Source organism: Erithacus rubecula, assembly GCF_903797595.1.
Source record: "Erithacus rubecula genome assembly, chromosome: 19".
NCBI lineage: Eukaryota > Metazoa > Chordata > Aves > Passeriformes > Muscicapidae > Erithacus > Erithacus rubecula.
The window spans coordinates 12,172,299-12,183,656 of NC_136671.1; the positions used below are offsets into that span (position 1 = coordinate 12,172,299).

The following is an 11,358-nucleotide window of genomic DNA, read 5'->3' on the forward strand; positions in this document are numbered from 1 at the left end:
AGAAGTGATGGCTGGTTTGAGAGGGGTGCAGATTAAAAGAGACACACTTCAAGTGCTCAGAGACAAAGTGTGCAGTGTGGAGCTGACAGATCAGTGATTAGATCAGTGCTCACAGCACCCTTGGAGCTGCTGCTGCTTAACTCTGCTCCCTGGCAAAGCCTTGCTCCCTGTGAAATGGAAATTAAATGTAATTCTGGCAACCTTGGCTCGCTCCAGAAAAGCAAAAAAAAAAAAAAAAAACCTTCCAAGCAAGTTGCCAAGCAGTAAGAAATGGGGTAAGAAGGACTCTGAGAGATTTTCAGAGATGACCAAGGGGGAAAAAGCACAATATGCAGCAATAGCTTATATTGAGCAGGATTGTGTTAAGCAGAAAATGAGCTCCCTGCTTAATGAGGATTTGGGCTTACTGAAACACTGTATGAGAGTTTAAAGGGAACTCTGCAATTCACTGGATCTCAAACATTTTGTTGCATGCATGGAGACAAAACACTGACTGCATAATCCTGATTTGTGGCTTTAAAGTGGAAATATTATATACTTTGTAAAAAAAAATAAAAACCCAAAACAAATAAAAAATAACTTGAGTTGAAACCTGGCAAAGCAGGTTTGCAAAGCTTGTACTGAAAATTCAGGAATTTTCCTGAACCTCCCTCTCCTCTGCAGTGACAAAAATGAGCATTGCTCACTCTGGGCTTTGGAGAGGCTTTTCTGATGCTCCACATTTGTTTGCCATAGAAAACATGATTCTGAGGAGCAGTATATAAACATCTCTAAATGTTTCTGTGCTGGAGCCTTTTCATTTAAGATACCCCAAGGAAAGAGCTGGACTTGAATCATCTTTTTGTTGTGGTAAATACCAGCTGCCCACACAGTCCTAGTGTGGAAATAAGGACAGGAGTGCTCCCTCTGTGCCCCAGTGCTGCAATCCTTCCCTCTGCTCATCCCACAGCTCATATTTATGAGCTGGGGCTGAAAAAGAATTCCCTCCAGTTGTTTGCAATAGATTTGCTCTTGGACAATCCAGTTTTAAACAGTGAAAGTAGAAATAAACAAGCACATAAATAAACATAACAGCAAGGGCCTGAATAAAACATGGGAGCACAGAATGGTTTGGGTTGAAAGAGACCTTAAAGATCATCTTGTTCCAAGCCCTGCCCTGGGCAGGCACAAGCAGCAGGTTGTGTAAAATGATGTGGATGTTGAACATGTGAACATTTCCTACAAGCCACACAACTCAGCTTCTGGGTCTCTTTTCCCAGAACAAGGCTGGTTCCCATCACTCCTGTGCTCTTTTGCCCCAAATCCCATAAGTACTCCTCACCTGAACATTTTTTTTGCACATTTTTTCTCCAATTCTGCACAGGCACTAATGTTATTGTCTGTATTAGCAAGAGAGGGTCAAATCCCAAAATCTCAGAGCTGAACTTGGTTTTGCCCAAGTCTGAGATTGTTCAGAGCTGAGTTGAAAGGGTCAGAATACAGGAATAAACTGAAAATGGGAACATTAAGGAGTTCATGGATTCATTTCCAGCATAGATGGATATGCACCACAAAAGCTCAATGGATATTCCCCCTTCTAGAACTTTCTCTGTGGCTGTTTTGCCAACTGTGAGCTGAATTCAGACTGACACCAGTGTTGGGGAGGACAATTGAAGGTTTCCCTGAAACACCCAGCTAGTCAAACTCTGTAAGACTGATTCCTTTGGGAAATCTAAATCCTATTTTGGTGGCATTTTTCCTGACAATTCCACTGTTCCTCAATGATGTTTCATTCAGCAGGTGATGATGGACACTTGTTTTACACACACAAAACCAAGAGGTACCACAGACCATTTACTTGAGGCTGAATGTAAATATTCAGCTAGCAAGTGATGCATTGCAAATGTATTTCCAGGGGATTAGGTTCTGTAACATTGGGACTTTCAGTCATTTTGAAGAGCACAAGGGTTTTTCTTAGATATGTTTTCAGCTTACTGGCTGCCAACTTTGTCATAAAGCAATTTATAACAAAGGCAATTCTGTTTTATAATAGTTTTTCATAGCTGCTATTTCAAAGGAGAAGATAAAGGGACACTGTAACCACAAAACTACCTCCTGCAATACTTTGGAAAATAAGAGATTTACCCTGCATTTCCCACCTTTGAGACAGAGGTGGCTTCAGGCTCAATAAATACAGGAGGGAGGGGAATTATTTCTGAGCAATGAATCCACAGCATGGGGGCATAATGAGTAAAAGTGTGACCACCTACTGCTTAATACCTGACTTGGAAAAGATAAGAGGATCCATGTGTTTGTCCCAGGCAATGAACGAGAGAAAAGAAAAATATGAAATATTAATATTGGTGTTAAAGTGGGTCTTTAAGGAGACAAAACTCTGTGAGGTGTGACAGCAGAGCTATCATGTACAAATCACTGGGATGCTGCTCTGAGCTTTAGGGAAAGCTGCTTTATTGCACAGGTTGTATTTTGAAAGGGAGGGCAGATAGAAAATGTTGGAGATGTGTCTAATGCTGCAGGTGTTTCTGCACAGTGTAACCTGAGTAACCCAGGCCCTGAGTGGGAGCCTAAATGCCCAATCTGGTTTTTGGAAGCCACTGAGCTCGTGAGAGGAGCTGCTGTTCTCCTCTCTAGGTGGCAAAGCAATAGCTGTAGCATTGGAGTCCTTGCTGGAACAACAAGTGGAAGGCTGGAAGCTTGAACTAAAACTTAATTCTTCGTTGCAGTTCACTGTTTGTATTTTGTTTTGCACAAACTGCCTTATTTAAGGCCATGGCTTCCTGCAACAAATTGCTCTTTATTGCCCCAACAAGAGAGTGTCCCGTTGCTGTTTTTCCTCTCTGCTCTACGGCAACATCTACATAATCACATTAACTTACTGCCCAAAATTCCTGTTACCTGGTGATCAAACCCCCCTGATTCTATCAGATGAGAGCAGTCAGGTGAGGTGAGGGCAGTAACAGCTGGATGTGTTCACAGGCCCACCCGCGACAGCGAGGATGAGGAGGACGACGAGAAGAAGGGCAAAGGCTGCAGCCTGCAGTACCAGCACGCCCTGGTCAGGGTCCTGACCCAGTTTGTGGCAGAGTCCTCGGAGCTTGGAGGCCACCTGAGCTACCTGCTGGGCTCAGAGTGGCAGTTTGACATCACCCAGCTGGTGGCTGACTTCATGAAGGTGGAGGATGGCCGGGTGGCCAAGCTGCAGCAGGGCAGAGTGCTGGCTGGGCGTGAGCAGGGCATCACCACCGTGCAGGTACAGGGCTGGGCTGGAGGGGACATTCATCATCTCAGGGGGAAAAGTAAAAAAAAAAAGCTGGAAAAATGGGCTTGTTAAACAGAAAAGGGAGTTGGAATGGGTTTTCATTGTGTTGTTGTCAGTTCCATGAATGCCCTTGAAGGGATTTATCCATCTTGGTGTGGCTGGAACACAGGGAGATTTCTCTGGCTGGTGAAAGAACTGACATCAGTTAACTTCAGTGGGGCCAACTTGGAAAATTATATCAAATACCTGCACCTTTATGTGCTTGAACATATTTGGAAAATTGGTCCTTTTGTGTTCACAAAGTTCTGTCACCAGGATAAAGATGAGTCTCTTTCTGAGCATGCTGGAAACAAAGTCTTAGAGCAACTGGCACGGGTGTTTTGGCATTGAAAAAATGCAGGCAGGCACCCAGTGGGATTTTCAAAGTTCTTTTGCAGGTCTCACTTTCATTTCATTCAGGTCCTCTGTCCCCTAGAAAGGCAACAAGCCAAGTTCCTATCACCAGGCTTTGAACACTTATTTATCCCCTCACTGAGTTTCAGTGTTAATCAGTGTCTTACACTCTGTTTTGTGCTGCACTGCATTCACAGGGAGTTTTATAGACCCCACACAAAATGACTTTAAAAAAATCCATTTAATTTAGACTATATTATATTATTTTGTCCAGATCAAGCCGCAGTTCTGAAGCTATTTGTTGTTTTATTAAATTATTTTTTTTAGATAAAGTAATTCAACAGCAAATGAGTGTAATGTCTTGGGGGAAACATCAGCTCTGGCTCAGACATGGATGTGACAAACCCAGAATTAATCTGGTGTGCTGGTTAGAGGCCAGCCTTGCTTTAAAACACTTCATTGCTGTTTCATGCAAGGTGTTTGCTTTCTGTTCCCAGGTTCTGTCCCCTCTCTCAGACTCCATCCTGGCAGAGAAGACAGTGATAGTTCTGGATGACAGGGTGACCATCACAGACCTGGGAGTCCAGCTGGTGTCAGGCTTGTCTGTGTCCTTACAAAGCAGCAAAGGAAATAAAAGAGCCATCGTTGCCACCACCTCTGCCCAGGACATCCTGAGGAGCCCCAAGCAGGTATGCTCAGAAAAACACCCCCAGGTAATTTATGTGCCCCTCTGCTTTGGCAGAGTAATTTGCTGTGAATTTTAGGCAGCAGATATAATTAATACACGGTGTGAAAAGGAGTCACTTCTTGTGATAAAGGCTGCTCATCTTCCTGACCAAGCCCAGGGTGCCAAGACACTCCACAGTGAGCGTGGAACTCTGCTCTGGGCAAAGGGAGGGATGTGCCTGGGAGTGCCCAGTGCCAAACAAAGCCTGCATGTGCCACAAAATCCCTTTTTTTCTGGGGTAAAATGCAGCCTGGCTGTGCAAGCAGAGCTGGGGAGGCCATTACTTAATTGTCTCACAAAGTCAGCTCAGCCTAAACCACCTCTGGCTGCAGGTACAGAAGTTTCCATGACCTGTGCTGCTGAAAAGTGATGAGTTTGTGCTTACTTTGAACCATACAACCCGAGGAGTTAAACAGCTTTTAATGAGACCACAGAACAAATTCCTTATGTGGTTTTTTAATGGATTTTATAGAATTGAGGTTCTACATCAGTGCAGGAAGTGTAACTATATTTTTTGCACTAGCAATTTGCAGTAAGAAGACAAATTGCTTCGGTCAAAACATAAAAATGGTGTTTTTACAGTTCCCAGGAAAGACCACCATCACTTTTGCATACTGCAGGTCCTGCATATTTGAAAGCATGAAATATAAAGTATAAAATATAAAGCATTGAGATGTGTTCTGCTCCCAGTTTGTTCCATGGGCTGGGTGGGCCTGACACATTCCAGTTCTGCTCATTGTATTACATAAGGCACTGGAACTGCAGCATTAGAGAAATTCCCCATTATAGGTCCTTTATAAAGCTAATTGACCGTGATGGTGGAAATATGATTATTTTCATCACAAGGCTCTGGCATTCAAAGGAGGCTTCTCACTTTAGACTGAGAAAAAAAGCATTGTCAATTGTCTTTTCCAGCACTATTATTAAATTCAGATGAGGGTTTCTTTGATAGCTCCTGAAGGTGAGGGAAATGCCTCAGTGGTCTAGCAAACACAAGCCTGCAAGAAAATGAGAAGCAGAGTAGACTTTTACATTTTCTTTATAAAAACAAACCCCAGAGTTAAACTCTGTATCTTTTTTTCAGCTTTAACACCCCAGTGTCTGGCTGTGCTCTCCCTCTCTCACACATTTTTTCCCCTGCAGGAGGCCGTGGTGAGTGCTTGGGTTTTGTTCAGCGACGGGTCGGTGACGCCCTTGGACATCTACGACTCCAAGGATTTCTCCATCTCCATCACGTCCCTGGATGAGATGGTGGTGTCCTCTCAGCAGAGCCTGCAGTCCCTCTGGCCCGTGGTGGTGGCAGAAGGGGATGGGCAGGGGCCCCTGATCAAAATTGAGATGGTCATCAGCGAGCCCTGCCAGAAAACCAAGCGCAAGAGCGTTCTGGCCGTGGGCAAAGGAAACGTCAAAGTGAAGTTTGGCCAGAAAGATCCAGACCAAAAAGGGAGCACCAACGACATTGATGATGTGGAGAAGGATTTTAAAAGCCATCCAAGCAATGCTATAGAGAAAGCTGCAGAACAAGAGAGGACAGCACAAGACTGGTCCAAAATCCACGAGGACGTGTTCGGTGCCGAGGACAATGTGAACAAAAGCACAACTTTCACATCTCCCATTGATCAGGAGTCCCTGGAGGATGGGCAGCTTCAAAACAACCCAACTGCCTTCACAGGTTTCCCTAGCCAAGTAGAAATTCCAGGAGAGAGCAGTCCCAGTGACTTTTCCTTGACTTCCAGAGGGCTGACAGACCTGGAGATCGGCATGTACGCGCTGCTCTGTGTTTTCTGCTTGGCAATCTTGGTGTTTTTGATTAACTGCGTGGCATTTGCGTGGAAGTACAGGCACAAAAGGTTTGCTGTGAGTGAGCAAGGCAACATCCCCCATTCCCATGACTGGGTTCTGGCTTGGAAATGAGGTGGAGCTCCTGGAAAACCCAGTGGACATTTCGCTCCCGTCGGAGGAGTGCACTACCATGATCGACAGAGGGATGCAGTTTGAAGAAAGCAACTTTCTCCTTAATGGGAGCTCTCAGAAGACTCTTCATAATCATATCCTCAGATCTTCTGAGTACCTTTGTGAAAAAGAAGTTAAAAGTGAACCTATAAATCCTTCTGGGCCAAAGCAGAAGCGAGTAAAGTTCACTTCATATACAACAATACTGCCGGAGGATGGAGGCCCCTACACCAACTCAATTCTATTTGACAGTGATGATAATATTAAATGGGTATGCCAAGATATGAATCTTGGTGATTCCAAGGAACTTAGGGACTATATGGAAAGACTGCAAGACAATATGTAAAACTGCTTTCTTATGTTTGTAATCACCTTTATGCCTTCTGTTTATGGATGGTGGAGCAGTCAGTCCAGTCAGCAATAGGAACAAGACAGCCCAAGCCTGGAGGCACTGAGATGATAACCTGATGGCACAGAGCAGGTACAAGAGGCTGGCTGAGTTAATCCTGTTTCACCACAAACCAGGATGTGCCCCCAAAGCAGCTCCCTGTAGGTGTTGGAGGTGTCACACACCGTGGCTGTTGTTGTGTACTGCCTGGTTCTAGCTGATCCAACCCGCTCAGACTCAGAGGAGACTCCGTTTGTTTGGCATCTCTCATGAGAAATGGTAAATCTGAAAAGAAAGGGATGTTGTTTGCATTGATTTTTTTCCTAGTCGTCGTCCTTTGTAAAGCACAGTGGACATTTCTTGCTTACAGCCTGAGAGGAGGCTCATGGAGAAAGGGATTGGAGTGAATCTCACTTTTATTGCCTATGTGCAATGCAGCCAAGTAGTCTTATTATTTTTTACAGATATAAAAAAAACCCATGTGGTTAATTTCTTCTTATATTGTTTGTGAATTTTATTTGACTTAGGGGACATTAAATATTTTATTTGAAGGGGGTTGGGGTTTTTTTTGTTGTTGTTGTTTTTTGGGGGTTTTTTTGGTTGAACCAAAGTGTAGTTCAGTAATATTTATAATGATTTGAGTTTTTTATTCATCTGCTTCAGCCCCCAGAGATACTTCCTTCATCACTGATTATCTTCCTCCTTTCCATGTGGGTCGTTAGTATTTGAAACATAGAAAGGAATTAGAACTCTCACTGGGAAAGGCTTGTGTCTTCTTACAGGGAACTGTAAATATAATAATAAACCCTGGAAAATAAAAATCAAGGAGTAGCCCTGGGTTCACTTTTGTCATTGCTAATATGAAATAAATAACCTATAAAAAAAACCAGCATATACTTCAGAAGGGAAATGCTTTGCTGAAACAACAGCTTGGCTGACAATACATGTCATTATCTGAGTGAGAAAGTCAAACATGGCACTGAAATGCATAAAAATAGGAAGGAAATTTTCCAGGAAATAAGCAAAGCTTGGAGTCCCTGTTACTCTGGACTAATGAATCCATTGGTGGCAGAGTTCACCAGGCCAGAGAAGTTCATGCTCAACAGCCTCAGACTTTGTCTAAAACATCCCTGGCCATGAGGCCATTAAAGAGAAAAACTTTACACCATGTTTCATTAAAAAGGAAAGAAAAGACACATTGGGAGTGCAGTCACACAAGGGACTACCCAATTTTATCAAGGAAAACATGCTGGAAGTTCAAAGCTGCCATTTCATATGCATCACATTGGTTTTTTTTCCTCTGAATGATGACTGAGATAAGCTGAAAATTGCAGTTAGGAAAAATCTGAATCTACAGAATACTTAAACCCCCCAGTAAAGCACATGTTCTTGTGATGGATCCTGTGCAATAAACAATAAAGAGCCAAATTACAACTGCCTTACATCCTGGAGTTCCCATCTTTTAGGTAGATCAAAACAAGATTTGAATTTATAGCTCAGTGGTGGAATTTGAACAAACCAGAAAATGGTGGGAAATTCTTCATTTGGATCCTAATCCACAACTGGGAACATATTTAATGTAACTGCTGCAAAATACAGAAATCTCAACATTGGGACTAAAAGTGAGGACACCAGGCTTACATAAGTGATTGGAGACTTCCTTCTGCTGGCACTGAGCTGCACAGGGAGGGGATGGCATCTGTTATAATCTAATTTGGAGGAGAGAAAATAATAGAGCACAGATCTGTTTCTGTTTCATAAGGGATGCAGCACTTGTGTGTCAGACCTCGGGTTGTTTAACAAATGTTCTCTCCCTTTCAATGATCCAGGAAATAAGGAAAGATGAATTCCTTATCACTAACAACATAAAAAACACTTTTTAGAATTTAACTTCTCTTCCCAATGTGTTGTTTTGCATTTGGCCCAACCAGAGAGCAGAACAAAAAAAAAAAAAAAAAAAAAAAAAAAATCCTATTTACTATTGTTTGCACAATATAATATAAACTGACCCCAAATTGATTTAGTCCTGAAATCAGAGGAACCAAGCTGCTGCTGGCAGGGGGAGAGAGCCCAACTAGTTCTGAGTGCAAATCCCCCAGTTTCATTGTGGAAACTTTGCCTTTAATTCCCTCTGAGGCTCCATTTCCTCATGGAAACTTTTCCATTAATTCCCTCTGAGGCGCCATTTCCTCATGGAAACTTTTCCATTAATTCTCTCTGAGGTTCCATTTCAGACTCCTGGGCTGCTCCCCTGAGAATTCAGAGCCTTCACTCACCTGGAATTTTCCCTTTTTCCCAAAGTTTGGGTGCTCCCTGCTGGGGTGTCCCTGATTCCCCATCCCTGCCTGTCCATCCAGAGGACACCTGGAGCCCTTTCCTGGGGTCAGGCTGACCCCAAATCCTCCCTGGGCAGGAGCTCACAGTGCCTGGGGCTCTGTTTGCCACAGGGCTGAAGTCCCAGCTGGACCCTGAAGCTCCTCAGGGAAGTTTTTGGTGGCCCAGTGGATGAATTTTTGAGGTGTCATCATCCCCTGCCCCAGTTAAATGACAATTACTGCCCACCAGGAAGGAGTAGAGCTGCTACTGGGAACCAGTTAAACAATGGAACTGGTCCAAAAAATGACCAATCTCCAAATCTTCCAATGGGAGGGAATAAAGGTCTCTGCAAGTTCATAAACTTTTCTTTTTCTTTTCCATCACATGAAAGCTCTTACATGGAAAATGGCAATACAACCATGGAAAAAAAGCAATACAAAAAAAAAAAAGAAAAGTGGGAAGAGAGAACTCTCTATTTTTAGTAAAACTGGGATAACACCAATAAAGTGGAGTTATTCTGGATTTATCCTGGCTTGAGCATTTATGCTACTTCTTTTAAGATGAAAGGAAAAATATATTCAACATGAATACACTTGATGCAAAATAGTTCTGAGTTGATCAGTTCCTTTTAAATTAAATATCTCAAATTTTAATTTCAAAATTATGGCATGCTCTAAATTTAAGCAAATTCAATTTTAAATTCTTTTAAACACCTCCCCCCCCCCCCCAATTTTCCCATTCACCTAAATATTTTTCAGTGATGCTGTTAAATACAATATTTTATTCATGGAATATCTAATATTGCTGTTAACTGAACAGCATTTACACTTTGATAAAAGTCTCTGCTTTTTGAGAGAACAAAGCAATGGTAGCCAAGTGATCAAAAGACACAAAATGTATGTATGTAAGTATGTAAGCAGGAAAGTAGAATTGTCTGAAAAATAGGAACTGTACTGCCAGATGAATTAGAATTAGGCTTCAGTAGGTGCCTAGGGAAGCAATAGCTGTAATTCAAAACCAAACCAACACCATCTCTGGTTTTTGTGTGTTTGTGGGGAGGATTGGGGAGCTCTGGGGCAGAGCAGGGGCTGCCCTGGGGGGTCAGAACCTCGGGCTTTGTTCATCCCACAGTGCCAGCCCTGGGGCTGCCACTGCCCCCTCCCCATCCCTGGGGCTGCCACTGCCCCCTCCCCATCCCTGATGGACCCTCCCCACCCCAGGGGCTGCCACTGCCCCCTCCCCATCCCTGATGGACCCTCCCCAGCCCTGGGGCTGCCTGTGCCCCCTCCCCATCCCTGCCCACCCCAGGGGCTGCCTGTGCCCCCTCCCCATCCCTGCCCAGCTCTGGGGGCTGCCACTGCCCCCTCCCCATCCCTGATGGACCCTCCCCAGCCCTGGGGCTGCCTGTGCCCCCTCCCCATCCCTGCCCACCCCAGGGGCTGCCTGTGCCCCCTCCCCATCCCTGCCCAGCTCTGGGGGCTGCCACTGCCCCCTCCCCATCCCTGGGGGCTGCCTCTGCCCCCTCCCCATCCCTGCCCACCCCAGGGGCTGCCTGTGCCCCCTCCCCATCCCTGATGGACCCTCCCCAGCCCTGGGGCTGCCACTGCCCCCTCCCCATCCCTGCCCACCCCAGGGGCTGCCTGTGCCCCTTCCCCATCCCTGCCCAGCTCTGGGGGCTGCCACTGCCCCCTCCCCATCCCTGAGGGCTGCCTCTGCCCCCTCCCCATCCCTGATGGACCCTCCCCATCCCTGGGGGCTGCCTCTGCCCCCTCCCCACCCCTTAGGGACCCTGCCCTGCTCTCCTCCCCCTGTACAACACCCCCACCTTCATGTTTGGAGCTGCTGGTCCTTAACTCATCTTGGGGAATGTACAAGAAGCCCTTACAGCCATACACAGCACCAAGAGTCCATTAGAAAATGGAGAAAAGCCTTGTGTTGCAAGGTGGAACAAACCCCCTATGAATGAAAAGCTGATTTTTCATAGGATGTGCTCTTTTCTGGAATATAAATCATGTGCACTACATTGGAATACACGGTAGTGTATTGTGAAATGCATACATTAATTGCTGAATTATACCACTGGATATGTATATACATCACACCCAAGATATTTATACAATATAATAAGTCTTAGATGTATAACATAATGAATTCTGTACAAAATAAACTGTAAGTTAAGACAATGAAACAGAACTTTTATATCTGTGTAATTTGTATGCTGATTAAGTTATTCAAGCTTCACTTTTCATCTTTTAATGTGCCCTTTAAAAAAAATACTTATTTTCTATAGGCAGATGTCTGAAATAAAGACTTGAGTCTTCA

The 11,358-nt window shown here is 44.4% G+C and overlaps 1 protein-coding gene across 1 annotated transcript in view; it reads left to right on the top strand.

Moving 5' to 3' along the window:
- TMEM132B (transmembrane protein 132B) overlaps positions 1 to 7,219 on the top strand; it is a 199,741-nt gene extending 192,522 nt beyond the window's left edge. The window contains 4 exon segments of the mRNA XM_079322103.1: positions 2,977 to 3,250; positions 4,150 to 4,341; positions 5,523 to 6,278; positions 6,280 to 7,219. Of these exon segments, the coding sequence (XP_079178229.1) occupies positions 2,977 to 3,250; positions 4,150 to 4,341; positions 5,523 to 6,278; positions 6,280 to 6,678 (1,621 nt within the window). The 3' untranslated portion in view covers positions 6,679 to 7,219.
- Positions 7,220 to 11,358: the final 4,139 nt, after the last annotated feature.